At 38.2% G+C, this 21052-nt stretch overlaps 2 protein-coding genes across 5 annotated transcripts in view; both read right to left on the bottom strand.

Annotated features, from left to right (window-relative positions):
* TAF2 (TATA-box binding protein associated factor 2) overlaps window positions 1–6918 on the bottom strand; it is a 57094-nt gene extending 50176 nt beyond the window's left edge. The window contains exons 1-3 of one of the 4 annotated variants that reach the window (XM_088054214.1): window positions 6522–6918; window positions 4932–4986; window positions 3988–4148 (exon numbers count right to left, since the gene is read on the bottom strand). In XM_088054214.1, coding sequence (XP_087910340.1) covers window positions 3988–4148; window positions 4932–4986; window positions 6522–6574 — 269 coding nt within the window. In that variant the 5' untranslated portion in view covers window positions 6575–6918. The remainder of the gene's footprint in view (window positions 1–3987; window positions 4149–4931; window positions 4987–6521) is intronic. The other 3 variants (XM_014256233.2, XM_005516938.3, XM_014256230.2) reach the window with 3 other exon arrangements.
* A 602-nt stretch (window positions 6919–7520) lies between these two features.
* On the bottom strand, window positions 7521–20507 carry DSCC1 (DNA replication and sister chromatid cohesion 1). Its single transcript, XM_005516937.3, has 9 exons — window positions 20273–20507; window positions 18471–18639; window positions 15971–16105; window positions 14662–14752; window positions 13552–13690; window positions 12056–12105; window positions 10771–10928; window positions 10074–10222; window positions 7521–9293 (listed from the first exon to the last, which is right to left on the bottom strand). Exons 1-9 carry the CDS (start codon window positions 20482–20484, stop codon window positions 9185–9187), a joined length of 1212 nt encoding a protein of 403 aa, XP_005516994.2. The 5' UTR covers window positions 20485–20507; the 3' UTR covers window positions 7521–9184.
* Window positions 20508–21052: the final 545 nt, after the last annotated feature.

The following is a 21052-nucleotide window of genomic DNA, read 5'->3' as shown; positions in this document are numbered from 1 at the left end:
ATTTTCAATTAGACAAGCATCATATCAGTATTTATTGCAGCAAGGCAACCACAGAATCAAAGAATCACTAGGCTGGAAGAGACTTTCAAGGCTATTGAGTCACATCCACGTCCTAACACCTCAACTAAACCATGGCACTGAGTGCAACATATGCTCAGTCCACCACAATTTTTTCTGTTTTGTACTGAGGCTAAAGGCTTGATCATTGACTTCTCAGAAGAACAAATACTGCAAGACAGACAGGCACCTATGTAACAGTTTACAATCTCAACCATAAGATTAAGAAAAAAATATCTCCTTTGCCAGTTTAAAATAAATAGGGCTGAGATACAAGCAGTTGTCTCAGTATTCAGAACATGCACTGAAATTTCTACACAAAATGTAGAAGCATAGCCCAGAAAAAGCAAATTCATTTCGCTTGTACTGACAGAATCAAAAAAGCAACAATTTACAAGAAAAAGAAAGATGAGGACAGACAGCTGTAACACTCAAAAACAGCAGCCTCAAAACATAACCCAAATAGATATTCTCTAACACTATATGCAGTCTTCACAAGATTTGAAACTCTTCTCAAAAGCACAAGCAAAATGGGATTCTCTGCCATCTTGTGTACACACAGTAAAGCAAAGTAAATTATTTCATACCTTACACCACTGTTCAGGTGCTTGCTCAGTCAGGAACAAAGTGACTGCGTCATCTAAGTTCATCCATCTATCCTGATACAAAAAAGCCATGTTGTCCTGAAACCTCCAGAGGAAATTCTAAGACAGAAGTCCAACTTTACTTCTAGATAAACCTTTGCTTTACTATACTCTCTCTCTCACTTTTTACCTGAAGTTATGGTTTGGGACTAATGGATAAATTTGCAATGGCATCTAAGCTAAAAATATATTTAATGTGCTAATTAATGGCTTCTAACCATTCCTACGAATCTCACCAATTTTTAATTACCTTTTTAGTGAGGGCTTTTCTGATATTCAGGGGAACTGAAAATATACATGACTGAAAAAAATTGTTTCACCTTCTGCAACACTGAAAATGTGAAATGACAGAGACCGTGTGTCAATGATTTTTTCCTCAAAGATGCTCAAACCCAATAGTACTATTTGAAAAGAAGTTGAGTATTTCAACTCAGACGCAAAAAGGTGATCTCACAGATCTCACCAAGAGGTAGCAAAGAACATCACAGTGAGGCAGACAGAATTGTGCCATATATAAAGCTGAATTTCTCAACCCTCTTTTAACTGTCTTCTTGCATGTCAAAATTTGCACAACATAACAGTGACCTATTTCTCTTAACTTCCTATCAGCAAACATAACCTTTCAAGTCAGAGATGTTGTAGCAAGTTTTCTAATCATTACTCCATACAGAGTTCCATTTTAAATAGAATTCTGTTGCTAACTAAGGGAGTAAGAATTCAGATTATTTTAACTTCAATAAAAAGGTAGGAAAGTGTCTTAAATTAACAACTTTTCTAAATACTTATGCCCCAGATATTTGGAAAAAATTTCTTCACAGAAAAGACTGTAAAGATTGGAACATACAGCCCAGGGAAGTGGTGGAGTCACCATTCCTGAAAGTATTCAAAAAATGTGGACATGGCATCTGAAGACATGATTTAATGGTCATGGTGGTGCTGGGTTTACAGTTGAACTTATGACGATGATCTTACGGGTCTTTTCCAATTTCAATGCTTCTACGATTTTATGTGTTCTTTTAGAAAACAACATATAAGGAACTAAAACATCAAAAGAAAACGTTTGTATATACAACCTTGTAACTTGAACTTACATTTGCTACACACCACAGGGAAAAGTAAAGATTGAAAATAAAATATTTTAAATAAACAGGTTGCCAAGAACCATTTACTATTTTACATTTATTATTACCATTTACTTCCCATTTACTAGTTGAGCAGACTACTTAAGAAAACTATGCAAAAGTTTACGATCTCTGTAAGATCGGAAACAAACCATCATGTCTAACCTGTGTCCTGTTCAAAATAATTGCCGTAGCTAGTTCAGCTGCAAGGGAACAAAGGACAGCATCACTAAACTTGCCATAACAAATGACAACTTGGAAGAGATGACCAGATGATGCAGAGACACTGTATTTAACTACCCAATTGTGACCAGGTGTTCCAATGGAAAAAACACATCTAACTTCATCTAATATTTCGTAACTCATATTGCCTTTAACTTCTGAGATACAGAAAAAGGCATACTAGTTTTTGATTATGAATATTTGGTGACCTCTGTCTTTCATAACAATGAATAACATAGGAGTTATGAAATACAGAGATTTTCTATTCAGTTTGAATAGTCTGAACAAAAAAACCCTCACCTTCTCCACAAAATGATTTTTTTTATATTTTATTTTATATTCCATATATATTCCATATATATAATTTTATATTTTATTTTATTTATATTCTATTATCTCTCTTAATCCCATTTTTAACATAATGGAGTGCTTATTCTGATAATTTTAAATGCTGCTCCTTTTTCACATTTTCCAGGAGTTATGCAGGATTCCAGTTATTACAGAATTACAGAATGGTTGAGGTTGGAAGTGATTCCTGAAGACCTTCCGGTCCAACCCCTCAGCTCCAACAGGGTCACCAACAATCACCTGCTCAGGGGCATGTCCAGATGACTCGAATATTTCCAAGGATAGAGACTCCACAATCTCTCTGAGTAAATTTTCTCCCCCACAGTAAAAATTGTTTCTTGATGTTCAGAAGGAACTTTCTATGTCTCACGTTTGTGCTCACTGTATCTGCTCCTGTCACTGGATATAAGTTAAAATTCCTGAAATTCTATCAGAATACAAGAAAATGTTTTTTACTGCGAGGGTCATCAACACTGGAGAAGGTTGCCTGGAGAGACTGCAGAGATTCCATCCGCGAAGATACTCAAAACACAAATGGACACAGACTTTTGCAACCTGCTCTACCTGACCCCTTGTGAGCAGGGGAATTGGACTAAATTATTTCAGTCACTCTTTTGCAGCTTCAAGGACTCTGATTTTTTTATCAGCTGGTGTTAAACAACACTTTCACAAGAAGTTTTTTAACAATTTGGTAAATTCAACCAAGCCAAACACCAAAAAAGTAAGGTTTTGCAGAAAAGAAGGTGTGAGAACATGAATGTTCCAGCAAATCTGAAAAGAATACCTAGGGAAAACATTTTCTCATCATGCTCTTACCAAAAATGAAATGACTACAAGATTTTCTACTAAAGCCCCTTCCCATATCAGTTCCCTAGAACACACAGGATGCCACATGACTTTAAACATACTCTTCAATATGAGACGGTAAAGACATTTTAAACTTTTCCTTTCAAATTTTGAAATAAGTTCAGGTTCTAGGACTTACACTGTTATCTACAAGAACTAATGAAAGTTTGATTCCTTAGGAAAGGCTCAAGGCTTTTCTCTCTAGTGCTTCACAACAACCTAGAATCTCTGCAATAAGGATTCTGAATTTTTCACATAACAAGTAATAGCATCAGTAACAAAAACATCACGTCACAAAGCAAACAGAATTGCAGAATTAATACACTCAAGTGGTTCAGTATCAAGACTCAAAGAAAATTTCATAACTCTGATAATAAATTCGGTGTCCAATAACACTATATTTGCAAACTGAATTATTGAAGCTCTTGCATAACTGATGAATAAAGGAATACACAGTGTCTGTCTCAAGCACACATATCAAATCCAACGTCCTTTTTCCCCATGAAATACTTCATAGAAAATTTTCTTTTACTTTCACAAAATAATACAAAGATAAATTAGCACAAGAAATTCTAAAGACTAGTGCAAGAGTCAAAATTATTGCCAAAATACTTGCCCAAAATTCAGGCAGCATATGTAAAGTTACCACTAGGAAATTACCAGGTAAAATTTGACAGTAAAATGGAATAGGTTATACTTAAAAGCAATAGAAAGCATTACCTCTGCAGAATCTTAAATATACCACTTACTGCTTTGACTCATGGTGACAGACCTCCAGCGTTGGATCGTTATAGATGAAAGCTGCCTCTAAATCATTGACTCTCACTCTGTAAATCCGGCACTGTTTACTGTTCAGCTTGATTCTGTTCAGGTTTGCAACTGTGGGAAATATTGTCAGTTCCACATAACCCTATGAAAATACAAATCAAAATCTTCTGTAAAATCTTTATCGACTAAAAAACTAGAGAGATATAAAGAATTATTACTAATAGAATTTTAAAAAATCACTAGTATAAAGTTATTTTCGTATTTAAATAGGAAAATAATTTGCTCTTTTTAATTTTCTACATTTTTTTTCATGCCATTTAACAGATGAATTTTCACAGCTGTAAATGAAAACAAAAACCAAAACAAAAAATTCAATATGACTGACAATCATGCCTGTTTTACTGGAAAAAATCTGCCCCTATTGATTAGATATTAAGTTATTAGCATCACTGTGTTGTATGTTTTGGTACCTCAACTTGAGACAAGAATTCTTAAAACCTAAGAAGAATTGTTTTAAACAGATATGTAAATGACAAAGACCCTTGGAGCCTTTAGGCCTGAAATGATGAAAGTCCCTTCAAAGCCCAAGTGAACTCACATATAAGGCTGTAAACCTATCCCTAACATCAGCTAACACTGTGTGAGCATGAATTTTGAACTTCAAATTGCTCTGTAATATTTACAATGCAGCAGCCTTCATTTAGAAATCCTTTTCTAAAAGTGCTCACAATTAGAAGGTATTTTATTTGATACATCTCAAATCATATCAAATGACAGACTTAAGAGAAGCATTACCTTAGAAAGTATAACATATGAAATAGCTGAACAGCACAATTAGCTTATAAGTGTAGTTTTTTTCCTCTAAAAGCATGAAGAAAACCCAAACACTTAATTTCTACCTCACACTTTATTAAGAAATACTTACTACAACAGACTTTCTCTGAAAGTTTATGTTGTTGATACAAACTACCTGATGAGTTGTGCTGAAAGGAAAAAAAACAAAGAAAACAAGTAAGGTTTTGCACAAATAACAGCATTTTAAATAATACTTTAACCCTTTGATACTTTACTTTAAAAGTAAATAATACTTTAGTTTAATGGACAGCCACAAAGGATACATGTACATACAGAAAAATACTGCAAACAGAATATACTTCTATAAAAATCATTAATGATTGTCTCAGTCTTTTATGTGGTCTAAACCAAATAATGAGTAGATTTACCCACAGTATCAGGAAAGTACTCCAAAAAATATATACGAAATTCACAACCACCCCCTCGAAAGAAATAAAAATATATATACCAAATATAGTATCATACCAGTAGGAACATTACTAGTAATACAGGAAAATAACAAATTTTGAACAACACTTATAAAAATAAAGAATTACAAATGGCAGTGTCAAGGTTTAACACTGTAATGATGAGAAGTATCAGTAATGGCATGAGCAGTAACACTTGCAATCAGAGACCAGTGGAAAGTTTACCTGGAGAGTTGACACTCATACATAATTTATATAAGCAGGAGTTAGTTACACGTTAAAAGATAAAGTATGTGCTTTTACAATTAGCATGCCGTAAGATTTATAATTTAAAATAATGTTAATACATTAATCAAGACAGATATTTTATACTAGTCAAATGCACTTGCTTAAATTTTGTGTGTCATACTAGAAATTCTAGTAAATAAAACTCTGATTTAATAAGTAGGAGATAAATAATTCCAACTTTAAAAAAACCTTTTAAGGTTTTTCTATGTATTTTCCTGTACTGTCATCTTGATAGTAGTGCATTTCACGACTAAAGACAAAACCTTGAAATAATTCAACTTCTATGGCACATCACACTTTACCTGCACATATCCTGTGCATTAAGAAGTGACATTGCTACAGATGAGGTAAAGTTTGATAAAAATTCCTACAAGAGAATTACATCTAAAAACGGAATCAGACATTTCTTACATTACATGTATACGAGCTGACTGATTCTACGTAGAAATACATTTGTGTAGCAGATTTATAAAGGAATCAAGGAGGAATAACAAGAAATCTATTAAAATGCACTGAAATCCGCTACTGCTTGGTAGCTTGGTTACAACCCAATTAGTCAATGTGTAAAAACGACAATTTGCTTAATAAAGCGGTTTGCTGCAAAGGCAAGCAATTTTTTTTTTATCCATAAAAAAGCCCTTAAGTCTAAAGGCCTTTTTGACACAGTACATATGGAACATCGTAGTATGTTCTTTAGTACTGACACTGTGTGAAGAAACATCCAAGGTTTGACGAGCATAATAGAAATACCTTCGTGAGAATGAATGGTTGACAGACTTGCTGCCCATGAGTAAGTCCATTTACACATTAAAACATACATCTGCAACACATATTTTCTGAATGCAAGCTACACCACAAGCAACAGCTCCAACCTTCTTCAGTAAAAAATTATTAATCAGCCTGTGACCTGATTCCGTGTGCATTGGTTTCAAGTATAGCAGTTTAAAAAAAAAATGGATACTTATAATTTATAGGGTCTTGGACTTTCAAATCCTTTGTCTCCTTTCTTCCTATTCATCCTGAACCGCAGCACTAAACACACACTGCTGACCGTCAGACTGGCATCAACATCATCCTCACTCAACGGGTCCTTCGATTTTTCCCCGCGTCAGGCCGTACTTGATCACTCATCTGTTCAGCGGATGTGCGACCCCCAGCAGCCAGGAATCTTCAGCTCGAGTGAGCACCATCGTTACAGCACCACCAAGCAGCGTTTGTCTATAACCTTCTACGGGTGCACACGCAGCCCTTCTATCCGCTGTGATCACGGAACCAGTCCAGAGGCGCTTCCTCTCCGCGGCAACTACGGAAAACAACCGGCTCAGCGAGCAGTGGCGGCGGGAGCCACGGAACCAGGACGGCCGGGCAGGCACCGGGGTCCGCGCTCCGGGGAGCGCCGGCTGGGGCTGCGCCGCCCGCTGAGAGCCGGGAAAGGTGCGGAGGGTCGGGCGGGCCGGGCGGTGGCCGGGCCCGGGGCAGGGTCGGCCCCGCGGGTCTCCCTCAGCAGCGCGCCCGCCGCTGCCCTTCCGCAGCCGCCGCCATCTTGCCGGTCACCTCCGACCCCGCGGTGAGAGGTCACGGCCCGACTGAGCTCTATCACTTCAGCGGGAAGAGCTTTTGGAGTTTTGCTTTTTACAGAAGGGCGGCTCAGCGGCGGCCGCAGGAGAGAAATAAAAAGAAAAAAAAAAAAAGGGGGGGAAGAAGGAAATAGCCCTCACGAATAATCCAAAAGCTGAGAGGGGCCGCTCCGTGTCTCCGTGCGCAGGCGCCGCGGCTCGCGCAGGCGCGGGCCTGGGGAAGGCGGGAAGGGACGGCGGGAGCCGAAGGTGAGGCGCGAACGCGAGGCGGGAGCGCGGGACGCAGCGACCTCCGCCTGCCGCCACCGGTAGGAGCAGGGGACACGAGATAAAGTTCCTTCATAACCAAGTTTGTTATAAGTAACGTCAGATTCATCTAGTTTAGGTTAGAATAAATGCATGCATGAAAAAATCTGACGGGAGTTTGAAAGCGTCATTTCATTTTGAATGTCTAACAAAACCAACCAGGAGCACTGAACACATGGAATGATAACAATTAATTTCAACAAACTCTTCTCGCGGCTGTAACAAAACTCTATTCATGAAATACCTAATTTCTTGTTTGTTTTATAAAGAACCCCCTATGTAAATATGTATATATTATACATACATGCAAATAGAAACTTGGACCACAAATACAAAAGTTATCAATTATGTTGTGTATTTCAACTAAGGAGCCTTCTGTGATACAATGGAAAGAATTTCCAAGGCTTTTCCATTCGTATTATCATTTATCTCTGGGAGGGAACCTATTCCTATTGGGGAAGCTCAGCTGTTGGAACCAGACAGTAAACAAGGCAGTTCTTCCCAGCAGAAAGCCAGTCTAGGTCTCCACAGAGCTGGTCAAACGCCACACCCCTGCACCAGCAATGTAGAGGCACAGGGCACTGACCTTGCAGCACCGAACAACAATCCACAGCTTGTATCTGTAGCAAATTCCAAGTATACACACCCTGCATCTTAAGAGTTACATTTGATTTAGGAGGAGTTTCTCTACTCTCCCCACTCATCTCTGTACAGCTAAAATGCGGGCAGTTTCAAGGTATTTCATACCTCACATGAGTCTGACAGAAAACTGCTAAGTTTAAAATATAAATCTGAAAACTATCTAATATTAAAGTGGTTTACTGACATGCAAACAATACTTTTTAATGATTACAAAATTACCATCTCAGGCACACCACTTCATGGTGGTATCATAAAAACATCCTGTTATATTGCTCTACATAGAACAATATTATAATGTAAGGTTTCAAGGCACAATTTCTATGTGCAGTTATACGCCATAACAAACTACAAAAATAATTGTACTACAAAGTTTTGTAGGCTCTTTTTAAAAAAGTGTAAGTAGTCTTCTGTAAAGCGTTAGTTTTACCTCTGCTACATTTTAATGACACTTTATAGGAAATTCGTAACACAATGTCCAACTACTCTCTCTTATATTCATGCTTCACTGCAATTAGGGTTTTTTTTTTAATATATATATATATATATATATATATATATATATAATGCCATTCTGCCAAGTATTAAAGTGTCAGGTGCAGTCTCAATGGGGAATGATTTGTTCATGAGACTTATGAATTCTGTGCTTTTCAAAATGTGAACACTGAATGAAAGCAATGAAACTTTAAGAATGGCCATTGATGGGCAGAAGACTAAAATTTCCATTTTGCTAATCAAATCAATTCAATCAATTGCATTATTATCAAGGAGGTTTTAAATTTCCATTTCAGACTTATGGATAAGCAGATTAAGTGTATTCAAGAAGTAGCTTGGCTCCTGGCTTAACCAGACACAAAGGAAAAGGAAGTTGGGCAAAGGAAGGTTGGCAAAGGAAGGTGAGGCCACACCTCACCTCATTCCTTAGAGGCCATAAGTGCCCTCACACTCTTCTTAGCTGAGCAGAAAACACAGTGTTCAAGTAGCCTAGCTGCTTAACCTCAAGTACACTGTATAATGATGGTTGGCAGTCTTTTCCCCAGAAGGCAGCATCAAGTTACAATCACCATTGCTACATTCAGTATCCTCAGCTCTTCAGACAATACTTCTTATGAGATGGGCCTTCTAGAATTATAAACTTTAACACCATTCAGCATTGAGGAGCGAGCATATTTTGTCAGAAGAGCACCAACAGTCTGCTTCTCTGCACACAAGTCTCTAAAGAGGAAATAAAGCACATGACATTGGCATTAAGAGAGATTCTCACACAAAATGAATCTGTAAAATATTTGTAACTACAGCAATAAACTGGATTAGGATATTGGGAAAAAACCCGAACTACTGTAACTATCACATAATGCTTTAAATTATCTAAAGTTTAGAACTTGCCTTGACATTTAAACACTAGACAAAACTAAATTACTTACTTCAGAAAAAAGAATTTTGGGTTTTAGGCAGAATTTTTATTATTACTGTTCTCTAACAGAGTTTTCAATCTAGCAAAACAGTTATATTACAGTAAATTTAGAGCCACTCATGAAGAGTTGATGCAGTTATTTCTGGATTAGCATCAATATCTGCACACATATATCACAGCTGAACATTCTCAATAGTGCAGTAGTATAAGTCTTAACCACCAAAGGAACAAGGGACACAGTACAGGAAGCACTGTTGCTCTACAGTTCTAGTGTTCTAAATATAGAGACTCATTGTAAATGTCAGGAAGTTTAGCCTTTCAATTGTCTTGCCTTAATCAAATGAGAGTTATCATTTATTGTTTAAACCCAGTAGGATCAGCTTTTTACATACATTTAATCCAAAAAAGAGAGTTACAGATCCCAGAGATAGGTACTGTATTCATATAGAGAATCCACATTAATTTAAAATGCAGAGCATAGTAGCAACACTGAGGCAGTGACAGCTCATCAGAAGCCAGCTATGCAAAGAGGGAAGAATATAATACTAATTATATTTTAATAAAAATAAATACATCCTTACTGTATGTAAGGGGTAATATCCACCTCTGTCCATTTTTCCCGTATGCGAAATAAGCTGTTGAATCTTTCCTGATTGTCTTCAGGTAAGTCTTCCACTTTTAGTAGAAAGATGGTCTCTGGTCTTGAACTTTTATCCACAAGAGCCAAGCCCTGTAGATCAGCATCAGAAAGGAAATGTTAAGTACTGACAAAACAATTAAACTTCCTTCCTCCTGACATATTCCATACAAGTTGCTCTTTCCAGATCCAAAGCCTTCCAGAACAGCACTACTAGAGGGAAAATGAAGAAGTACCATAAAGGCACTGTTTTACCGGCAGTACTTATAATTTCCTTTATGACAAGAAGGAAGGGAGAATCCATTGGGTTCTAACATCTCTCTGCCTGCTTTGAACAAAAGGATTCCCATAGTGTTTGCTACTCTACTGGATGTCACTGCAATCTGTTCAACAACAGCTTCAGTTTCTGTTCCAGTCACACTTACAAGTAGTAATAGTACAGCTGCAGCCTTTCTTCAAATAGTGAAGTGTGCCTACAGAAACCTGAATTACCATGATTCCAGACTACTGCTGCTCAGAGGACATCATAAAGCATACTTGAACTCAAAAGCTGACAAAAACAGTAATGGATAATATATATATATGACACAAGTCAGTTACAGCCTACTCACAAAAGAATCCATACTTCTTTACGTGTTTACCTGAAGTTGATCAAGCCTTGTTGTAATCCCCTCAGGAACACTCTGTTGCCAGACTTCTTCAAACTCTGACAGACTGAATTTAACTGCATTTTGCAAAAGCATTTGTGCTATAGCTCTGCATATTTTATCTTCACGCATTTCAAAGAAAATCTCCCCTGCTGAGAAGCAAAAACTAGGTTATCTTGGATTCTTGCCTTTTGATAAAAGAACAGCCTTGTATTCCCTTGTATTTCCATTCTGTTCTACAGTCTTCTATACACCAAGCATTCTCTTTTTTCTTCTCCTTTGGGAAGTAATTTGACTTGGTATTAATTCAGATAAATTATGGTATCTTCTCATTCTCAAGAACAAACTATGCAGAACACAGCAGCACTGTCCCAACTACAGTATTAATTCATATCAATAAATGTGTCTGCCCTCCATATTTTCCCCTTTCACAATGTACCATTTCTCCTACAGCTCTCATTCCTATTTCTGATTGATTTGTATTAAAGCATTTGCTTAAACAATTAACAAAACTTTCACTTCTTCAATCACCCTTATGAGATTATGAAGGGATGAGACTTCATTTTCTCTCACACTGATTTGGCTAAAATTTTCTGAACCAAATGAGGTATAAACACTTCCTTCTATTGTTTCAGCCACCTTTCTGTAATTCAGACTTGTTCCTTGTGCAAACTTCCTAAATATATTAGCACAAGAGTCTGTTGTCACTCCAATTACTTTCCTATGTCCCTTAAGGTTGAGTGCAACTCCTATGTCAGCTGAAGGTGCGATGAAAGCCACCACGGGGAAGAATTCAGACTGAGATTAGGGCAGTGCAGTATTATATCTGTGAGATGGACAATGGAAATCTAATCCATACAGCAGCAGATCTTGTGTTCAAGAGACCAAAGGCAGATATTGAGTTCAGGCAAGCTGAATTTATGCCATTGACTACTCAATTAATTGCTTAAATATCTGAGATCTTCTAGGGTATCTAAAGAGAGATGTCACCTAAATTTTACTAGTGATCTCTTTTTAGTCACAAAGTTATGGCTTGTAGACACCTAATAAATCATTTCCAGTACCTCTGTTCACAATCATCTTGTATGGTTTAATAGCCCTTCTTTTCCTATGAAATTCCCTTTAACAATTGTACTGATTTTTAGCCCAATTTGCTCCCTCCTTATACTGGCACTGCAGCAAACATTTGGTTGGGCCATGCTTCACAAAACCTACATTTCCTCATTAATAACTATTTCTTTTATGCAAAGTTAAACCATGCATGCTTTCCCAAACTTACCATCAACATATTTCCTCCCATAGCTCAAAAGAATATGTTCTATCATCTCTCTGGAAAAAAAATCAGAAATCAAGTTCTGCTGCTGTTTACTAGAACACTACTGAAACAGTTACCAAGAAGAAACAGGTATGGAGGAAAAAAATAAATTGAAGAGAATAGATGATGAGACACATTTTTGTGGGTGAAATGAAGAAACTGGTAAAAAAACAGAAATAAAAGAAAGAACCAAAGGGGACAAATAAAATCCATCCAAAGATGGGAGCTGATTTAGCCTGTCAACCCCAAAGGTCTCTGACTTTCTAGTTATAACTAGCAAAGACTAAAATGTGTAAGGAAAACACGGAATAGAGACTTCTGCAGTATCACTTTTTTCCAGTGAGGAAGAATTGTATCAGGAACAGTGTGGCCAGCAGGACCAGGGCAGTGGCTGTTGCCCTGTACTTGGGTGAGGCCACACCTCGAGTGCTGTGTCCAGTTCTGGGCCCCTCACTACAAAAAGGACATTGAGGGGCTGGAGTGTGTCCAGAGAAAGACACCAGAGCTGGGGAGGGGTCTAGAGCACTGATCTGATGAGGAGCTGGGGGTGCTTGGCCTGGAGAAAATGAGCCTTAGGGGAGACCTTATCCCTCTCCACAACTCCCTGAAAGGAGGCTGTGGCCAGGTAGGGGTCGGGACTCTTCTCCCAGGCAACAAGCAACAGGATGAGAGGAAATGGCCACAGACATAGATTGGATATATGAAAAATTTCTTCATGGAAAGCATTTTCAAGCACTCTAACAGGCTGCCCAGGGAAGTGTTGGAAAAATCATCCCTGGAGGTGTTTAAAAGATGTGCAGATGTGGCACTTAGGGACATGGACTTGGCAGTGGTGGGTTAATGGCTGGACTCAATGATCTTGATGTTTTTTACCAGTCTGAATGATCCTATGATGCAAGTCAAAAATTTCTCAATTAATTATCCCTTACTAAATAATACATGCTTTTCTGAAGCTCTGTCATAAAATTATAGCCTAACTGCGGATATATTTTTTGAGTCAAAAGCCAATTAAATGGAAAATGTTACATACTGTAAACTTAAGACTTTCTTTGAATGGTGATTTTGAATTACACCAGAAAACATATCTCCCTCTTGCCTAGTATGCAACAGATAAACCAAACATTTTTGGCTAGCTATAGCTTCAGAACAGGTACTTCAAGATGCTCAGCAATTTACAACTTAAGCACATGCTACTTCCATCACTTACAACTCAGCAGTAATGTTTCTACTATGAATCAATGGAAATACTACCAATAAACACTAAAATCAGTTTACTAAACTATCTGCCTAAAAATTCCCTTGAATATTTTTAGAAACAAGGAAAATGTATCATTTACATCATGATAACTAGAATCTAGATTTGCAAGACTATAATTCTAATAGACAGTTAACAAGTACTGTAATTATTAATAGTTAATAATGAATGTAGGTAATTTTAAGTACTAAAAATAGTTGTTTACCTGGGTTCTAAAGATCCAAGTTCTTCAAGGCAGGCACATAAAGGAACCTTACTCAAAGGCCAGGACTCTGAGTCTATTAGCTGAGTCACATGATTCAAGAGTTTCATCTCATAGTCAAAGTGTAGAATTCTCCAATATCCTGCCAAACAGAGCACCAAAAAACACTGTTAGAAGGAAAACATTAACACTTTAATTCTATTGCCATTAAGATACATTACTAGAGTCTGGACATTCAGGTCACACCTTTACAACATGCAGCAGCATTGTGTCTTTTTCAGAATAAAAAGCTGAGAAAAGGAACTAAATCATAAGAACAAATGTAAAGGAGATTTAATTATCTCAACTGTTTGTAATTCTTTAGTAATTCTTTAACTGCCACCGATACAAAGACACTACAAATATCACTCCAAGATGAATCAGATGTGAAAAAAACAATTTTTAGTTCAGGAACAGAACTGCATGAACAGAACTGGCTGCACTGACTCTACAAAGCAACAGCTCAGGTCTAGAGAAGTTTACAAAAATCCAGAAATCCAGAGGATTCTAGGACTGCCATCACCTTGTGTCCCAGTGAGGGTTTGGGCATGGCCAAGCAAAGGATGAGGAGGACCTGTCCCAAGGTGAGGCACTTGCTCAAGCCTTGCCTCACATGGTAGGAAGACACTGAGATAAACCTAGTCTGGGAGGACAAAAGAACTATAAACAGGATGGGGTTACCTAAGAATCATCTATTTTTGCCTCTAGAGCTACAGAAAACAGTACCCACTCATTCATAAAGAGGGTGACCAGCTAAAAAAAATATTTGTGCTGTGGGTGGGATACTCTGATGCCAGTGTTTGCAGCAAGGAGTTATCCTGGAAAGAGTGAGACTGGCAGTGCCTGCTCAGCTTTATCCTTCTGATCAGATTCATAGCAGCAGAGGACATGCATCTATGGAAACAAGTCTTAGAACTTTGAAGTAACTTGTACCTTGAAAGACAAGGATATGGAATGGGCCTTATTTATATAAGTAATTTTATACATAATTATTCATATGTAATTATAATTACATATTTATTTATGTAAATAAATTTATTTACATATGTAATTATAATCTTTAGACACTAATACCTTCAATTTTGCAGGCATCTATAACCTGCAATTGGTGGAGTATTTCTTCTTCACTTGCTTGAATCAGACTTAATAAATCTTCTGTTGTATACTGCAACAAGAGAAAACAAGAAGGAAATAAAAGAGGTTATTCTTACTCCTTCTTTGCTTTAGTGGCCATACTAAATGCATTATAATCTATAATGAAGGAAAGACTTAAGATAGATGGCTTCTTCCCAGGCTCTGTATTTTCTAAGGTTTGCCACACTCTCTGAAAATTTTCCTGTAACTTAAAACATTGTCTCAAAGGGTATTCAATATAAAAGGCAGTCTAACTACAGGAAATTCTTTGTACCAGTCATAAATAATATACCTGTATTCCCAGAATGTCAAATTAGCACAAGCAGACCTTGTAAGCCAGCAAGAACAAAAAGTGAATGTGTTCCGGATTTCCTGAAATCACGTATTTTAATCTGTGAGATTTCAAAGAAAAGGCAAAGCAAAAATCACTTATCACTTTTGGATAGAAGTCATTTAAGCCCTTTAACATTTGCCATCCCTTATTTTGCTGTATGTTTTTCTATGCCTCGATCAGCATAGGTAGGCAATTCTGATTAGTTCTGTAACTAATCAGAAATCAGCCTGTTAATCATCCAAGAAGAGAGAGGCATGATGACTCTCCAGAGAAAAGTAACATCTGTGTTTGCACATCCAAGCACATACAGATGATTTGTTGGTGTCAACTTCAATCAAGCCTCAGCATAAAATACTTGAGAGCAACTACTTTTTGGTTTTAAAGTCAAAAGCAAACTGACAAAACCCCAGAATTTTTATCAGCCTTTTATCTGAGATCATATGCTGCACAGTCCGGGTCTCTCCATTACTCTTTAGGTTCCAAATTGAATTTCCTGGAGACATGGTAAGACAGCAGGACAGGATTTTATTTGTGTTTTCACTTCTTTTAGTGTGTCATATTCCATGCCTTATATATAATCCCTGTTACTCTCTTCAACTCCCTTCTTCTTGTCATCACCAATTACTGATTGGCAAGCGCCTTGCCAATACAAAAAACTTCCCATATGAAAAAGGAAATGCCCAGCCTCCTTCCATGTCCTTCATTTTCCTCTTTTAACTAATAAAAAGGTTGCTTACCTGTACTCGTTGAAAGTACTAACACCAACCAACTTGTTTAGAATAGAAGGGTTAAAAAATTAACTCAAAGAAGCACTGTGAATCATGTGAGGAAATGGATTTTTCTCCTTAAGGATGTATCTTCACTTTAATTTGTTCATTACCAATTACAAGAAAGCAACTTACACAGCTGATTTACCTTTGAAAACGTCGAAGTCTGATCTTTCTGACTGTCAGGCCCTTCATATGGATCTTCCATTAAAAGCTTCCTCAATTTCTTCAGTTTTGGTCGACATCTCCTTAATTCCCAATAGTTCTTGGAGAAACCAGCAATCTACAAGAGAAAACAGAGACTCTAAACATTTTAACATAGCATCTGGATTCAAAGCTGCTTACGAAAAATTATCAGCAAGCAGTATTAATCTAGTCACTGAAAACAAGGAACTATTAACAGGGTAATTAAAGACAAAACAATCATTGCAAAGTTTTCAATAAAAAAAAATTACTACAGACAATGAAGAATAAAAATCTACTGTTGACTGATAAAAAATATGTTTGTAGTACATAAGACAAAGGTAACAACTCTTCATGCAAATGACAGGAAATCACAGGATATATTTCTGCACAATTTTTCTCAAAACTGCTTTTTGTCTTAACAATAAATTATATTACTGCCATAAAAGCCCTCCTGTATTAACCTGTGTCTATCTTCCCCACTTCTACCCATGCTTGGGATCTACTTCATGGTCTTTTTACACCTTAATGAATCATCATAGCCCTAAGCTCAAGCAAAGCAGACATTAACAAGGACAGAAAGCTATACTTGCACATAACTGACAACATGTCTCTGCTCCTTACCCTGAGTCAACACACAAATGAAGAGTGCAACAGGAAGCTTGGCTGTTCTTGATTCAACAACACTGACTTACCAAAGCTTTACTTTCAGAGTAATCCTGAGGTGTTTCACATGGTACAGCTTTGACTTCCTCCAAGATTCTTTGAAGAGGACAGACTATTGGAGGCCTTTCAGCATAATTTCTGCTATTTACCAAACCGACAGAATGGGAACAGAATCGCAGAGGCAGAACAGGCTCCAGCTTAGTGACTCCTAACCTAGTCACTAGTTCCATGTTAAAAGAGCTTCCACAAAAAAGCCTCTAGACAGTACTTTAAAATACCCTAAGTGCTTTACTGGAGTACTTGGGGTATTTTAGAAGTCCCTCATTAAAGAAAAAAAACCAAACAACTAAAACTTTAAAATAATATTCCATTTAAATCAACTGTAAGAAAAAGCACCTATATACAGAAGAAATTGTATACAAATACTAATACATAGAAATAAACAGCAATTTCCTGATAAACTTCCAAGATTCACGTCAATTAGGATTTACTTAAGTGCTAGGCTTTTTTCCTGCTAAGTTGTTTTCCGAGCAATTTGGTAATAAGAAGATACTCTGCATAGAAAAGAAAATAAATAATTCTAATTAATACTCCAAAGCTCATAACCTGAGCTGAGCTGTGTGAAGTGAATAAAATGGCAGACACTTTGGCTGTATCAGCCATGCAAGTGACACAAAGATCAGCACCAAGACTATAAGTGAAGGGCAGTGAAGCCCCAAAGTACTGAGTACACATATTATCTTTTGCTGTGTTTCACAATTTGCAGTGTCAATGAACCATCTAACATTTTTTAAATAATTTTGAAAGCTCTTAGAAATAAAACTTTTTAAATAGTTCCTAAGCAAATCACATTTCTATGATGTGTAACTTCACAGGAATAGTGAAATTATTTAATGTAGAAAAAAATAAGTATATGGAAGAATATTACTTTCTCATTAATCTACTTCAGCTTGAAATAACTTTTTACATTAGCTCATTAGACCTTACGGAAGAACTGATGTTGAAGTAGGATTATTCCTCAATGATGCCATTATGTCCATTACAGCAAATAATTAATTAATAATATTTGCCTAGCTATTTTTAATAGAATTTTATTAACTATGCCTCAGGAGGGCAGAGAATAGTGAATTCTTAAACTCTAAACTCTTTTAGAATTTTTTAATTCTTAAACTCTTTTAGAGGACTCTAAAATCATTCACTCTGACAAATGTTTTGACACGCTAATTGAAAGAGCCACCTTCGAATACATTTCTATATTTAAAAAATAGTATCCAGACACAATGTGGTAAAATCTCCCTTTTGGGGAAAGCACTCCTAAAAATCAACCTGTAAATAGCTTACTTTAAAAAAAGTTGCTAACACTGAGAAATTATATTTTCTTTGCAAGCTTTTAATACTTACCACAAGTAATTATATGCACTGAAAATAAACCGCAGTTTTAACTTCTCAAAAACAATAATAACCATCCATTATGGAGAAAGTTCAGTTGCCTGAAGAAGGGATTTTGGACACCCTAAGGCATAGCACGGCCTTGTGTAAAGAACACATTTATAAAGACATCCTCCTGGAACTGGTCAATACGCAAAGAAGCAACAGGAGACTCATCCTTTCTCCAGTGGCAGACTGCAGCAGCAGCTAAACAATACCACAGGGCATCTAAAATGGCATCAGAAGCCTATATTTAGGCAACTGAATCCCAGCTGGGTTTCACATATGCATCTTGGACAAAATACAAGAAATCACAGAGAATAAGAAAGCAGAGAATTAAAGCAAACAAATGAAAGCCCTGAAAGACATACCTGTGAATGAATAATATTACAAGATGCCGGATCTGCATTCAGCTCCTCTGCAGTTTTGCAACCAGGAACAAACAGCAGCATATTTGAGGTATCTGCTATTTTCATGTCGTAAGTTTTATCTTTGCTGCACAACACTGCATGTTCATCCTTTTCACCACGGACTACTAGGCTGGAAAAAAAATACAGCATGGAAATACTGATGTATTTTTACCTGTTTCAGGATGAACACTTACTAAATTTGTCTGATATTATCTCACATTTATACATCTGTAAAGAAATTACAAACTGCAGTTCTGTTTGGTAGCAGCAGTCACAGTTCAACAAAATATAAAGATGCAAATGTCAATTAATTGACAATGTTTTTCCCTCTCATTTTAGTGTGGGAAAACTCAAAAAGACAAGCAGTCAAAGCTTGCATGTAGAACACATTTGAATGCCTATAGTCATACACCGATTTTCTCAACTCCCCTAAAACATTAAGTGATGATTAATGCATGAACTAGTTCACTAATCTTAGAAATTAGATTACAACTATAGTTTTCTTTAATGAGGACTGAAGCTGGCCCACTGTGAAACAAGAAAGCAAACAGAAATTGTGTCTGTTGTGCAGAGGCCTTAAGATAATGAATATCTATTTTCTTGCAAGTAATTCCAAGCAGGAAAGAAAATAATTTTCTAGAACAATTCTGGTCAAAGAGAAAATGTAAACCACCCTCTCCAGCTCACATGCTTGATTAAGTAAAGATTCTGGGTGAGGATGTGATAATACCAAAACAGGATGACAGGGGAACATGCCGTTCCTCTCAGGCTACATACGGATGCACACTAATCTAAATGCTCAGATTCAATTTAATTAAACTGCTCCTCTTGTTTCCCAAAGGCTGCATGCATGAACAAAGCTCAACTGTGCACCAAAGGATCAACATTATTCAGGCCTCTAACAGATAATACTATATCAGTATTGCATTGATAGGAATGGGTTACTAACATATATCTTAGAGAACTACCTTCTTGAGAAGGACTTCTCATTTCCTATCACTTGAAGTATTTTTCTTATGGAAAACTGGCATTACAGTAAAGGAAGAAATTTAAAACAGTATCAAAACCTTATCTAGAACCTGGTCTTGGTCCAGAGTCCAGTGTCACCTAAGCATCCCACCGTATGCCCACGCTAATACTGCAGATCCTTCCCTGTCAATTTGTCTGTCATGTAGGCACCCTGTCATCCATCAGACCTCCAGAGTTCTATCAGGAAAATCTCAAACTCAGCAGGATTCTTTTCTAAATCTATTATTTCTGAAATCTCTTTTCTAAACCTGTATTTCTGATCATAGAATCACAGAATATCCCGAGTTGCACGGGACCCACAATGATCATCGAGTCCAGTTCCTGGCCGGGCACAGGACTGCTCAAAGAATCACACCATGTGCCCGAGAGCGCTGTCCAATTGCTTCTTGTGGCAGGCTTGGTGCTGCGACCGCTTTTTGGGGAGCCTATTCCTGCATCTCCTGAGTTTTGTTTATAAGTCTCCACAGCAGGAAGTTTTCCATAAAAACAAGTAAACACACAAACAAAACAAGAAAACAACACAACAAAAACAAACAAAAAACAACAAACAACCAAAGATAACACGGTTCTTATAAACGTAAAAAGTTTTAGTCTCCAGTGTAACTGAGACAGGTTTAAGGGACTTCAGGCCAGTTATACAAACAGCATCAGAAGAACACAGTGTGGAGGAAGCCGAGTTTGCGGGACATGCCCGCGGCGCGAACCGCAGCGGCCCCGGCCCCGGCCCGCCGTACCTGCACCCCGCCTCCAGCTCGGCGCAGAGGCCCGGCTCCAGCTGCAGCAGGCAGCATTCGCCACCGCCGGCCTGCGGGCCGAAGGTGAGGCACTGCACGGCCGGCAGCAGCTCCGCCGGGTTCAGCTTGGCCGTCTGCAGCGTGGCGTCCACCTCGGCGCGGCTCCGCACGGCAACCCCGGCCCTCTCCGGGCTCCGCGCCATGGCCTCCATCCCCGCCCCGGCCCGCTCCGAGCTCCGCGCCACGGCTTCCAACCCCGCCCCGGCCCGCTCCGAGCTCCGCGCCACGGCCTCCAACCCCGCCCCGGCCCGCTCCGAGCTCCGCGCCACGGCCTCCAACCCCGCCCCGGCCCGCCCAGCGGGGAGGTGGTGGCGCCGCGCACAGCCTCCGTTGATTCCGCGGTTGACGGACAGACGGACGGGCGGACCGATGGCGGGGCGGGCGGGAACGGCTCGGGGTTGTACAGAGGGGAATCGCTTCCCTCTGCTCTTCCACCGGGTCTAATGTGGGACAAACTTCCCGATTTCTGTCCGGCTGCACAGGAGCCGGGCCATGCTGCAGTAAAATCCCTCGTTATGACAGAAATGCAGTAAAATACACAAAATGCGCAAAAATAAAATGACAAAACATTGCAAAACCAGGCCCAATATGGAAGTCAGCGCCCAGCTCTGAGGCAACATAAAACCATAGACCTCTTTCGGAAGGAAAAGGCTTCCAAGAAATGCCACACCTATGTATCTTTTAAACATCCTCCAGGGATGGTGACTCTACCTCTTCCCA

The sequence above is a fragment of the Pseudopodoces humilis genome, chromosome 1 (genome assembly GCF_049639895.1).
Source record: "Pseudopodoces humilis isolate 2021_Gansu_Grassland_sample_001 chromosome 1, ASM4963989v1, whole genome shotgun sequence".
Taxonomy (NCBI): Eukaryota; Metazoa; Chordata; class Aves; order Passeriformes; family Paridae; genus Pseudopodoces; species Pseudopodoces humilis.
The sequence above is the reverse complement of the archived record's forward strand: the minus strand, read 5'-3'. Positions and strand labels throughout refer to the sequence as shown.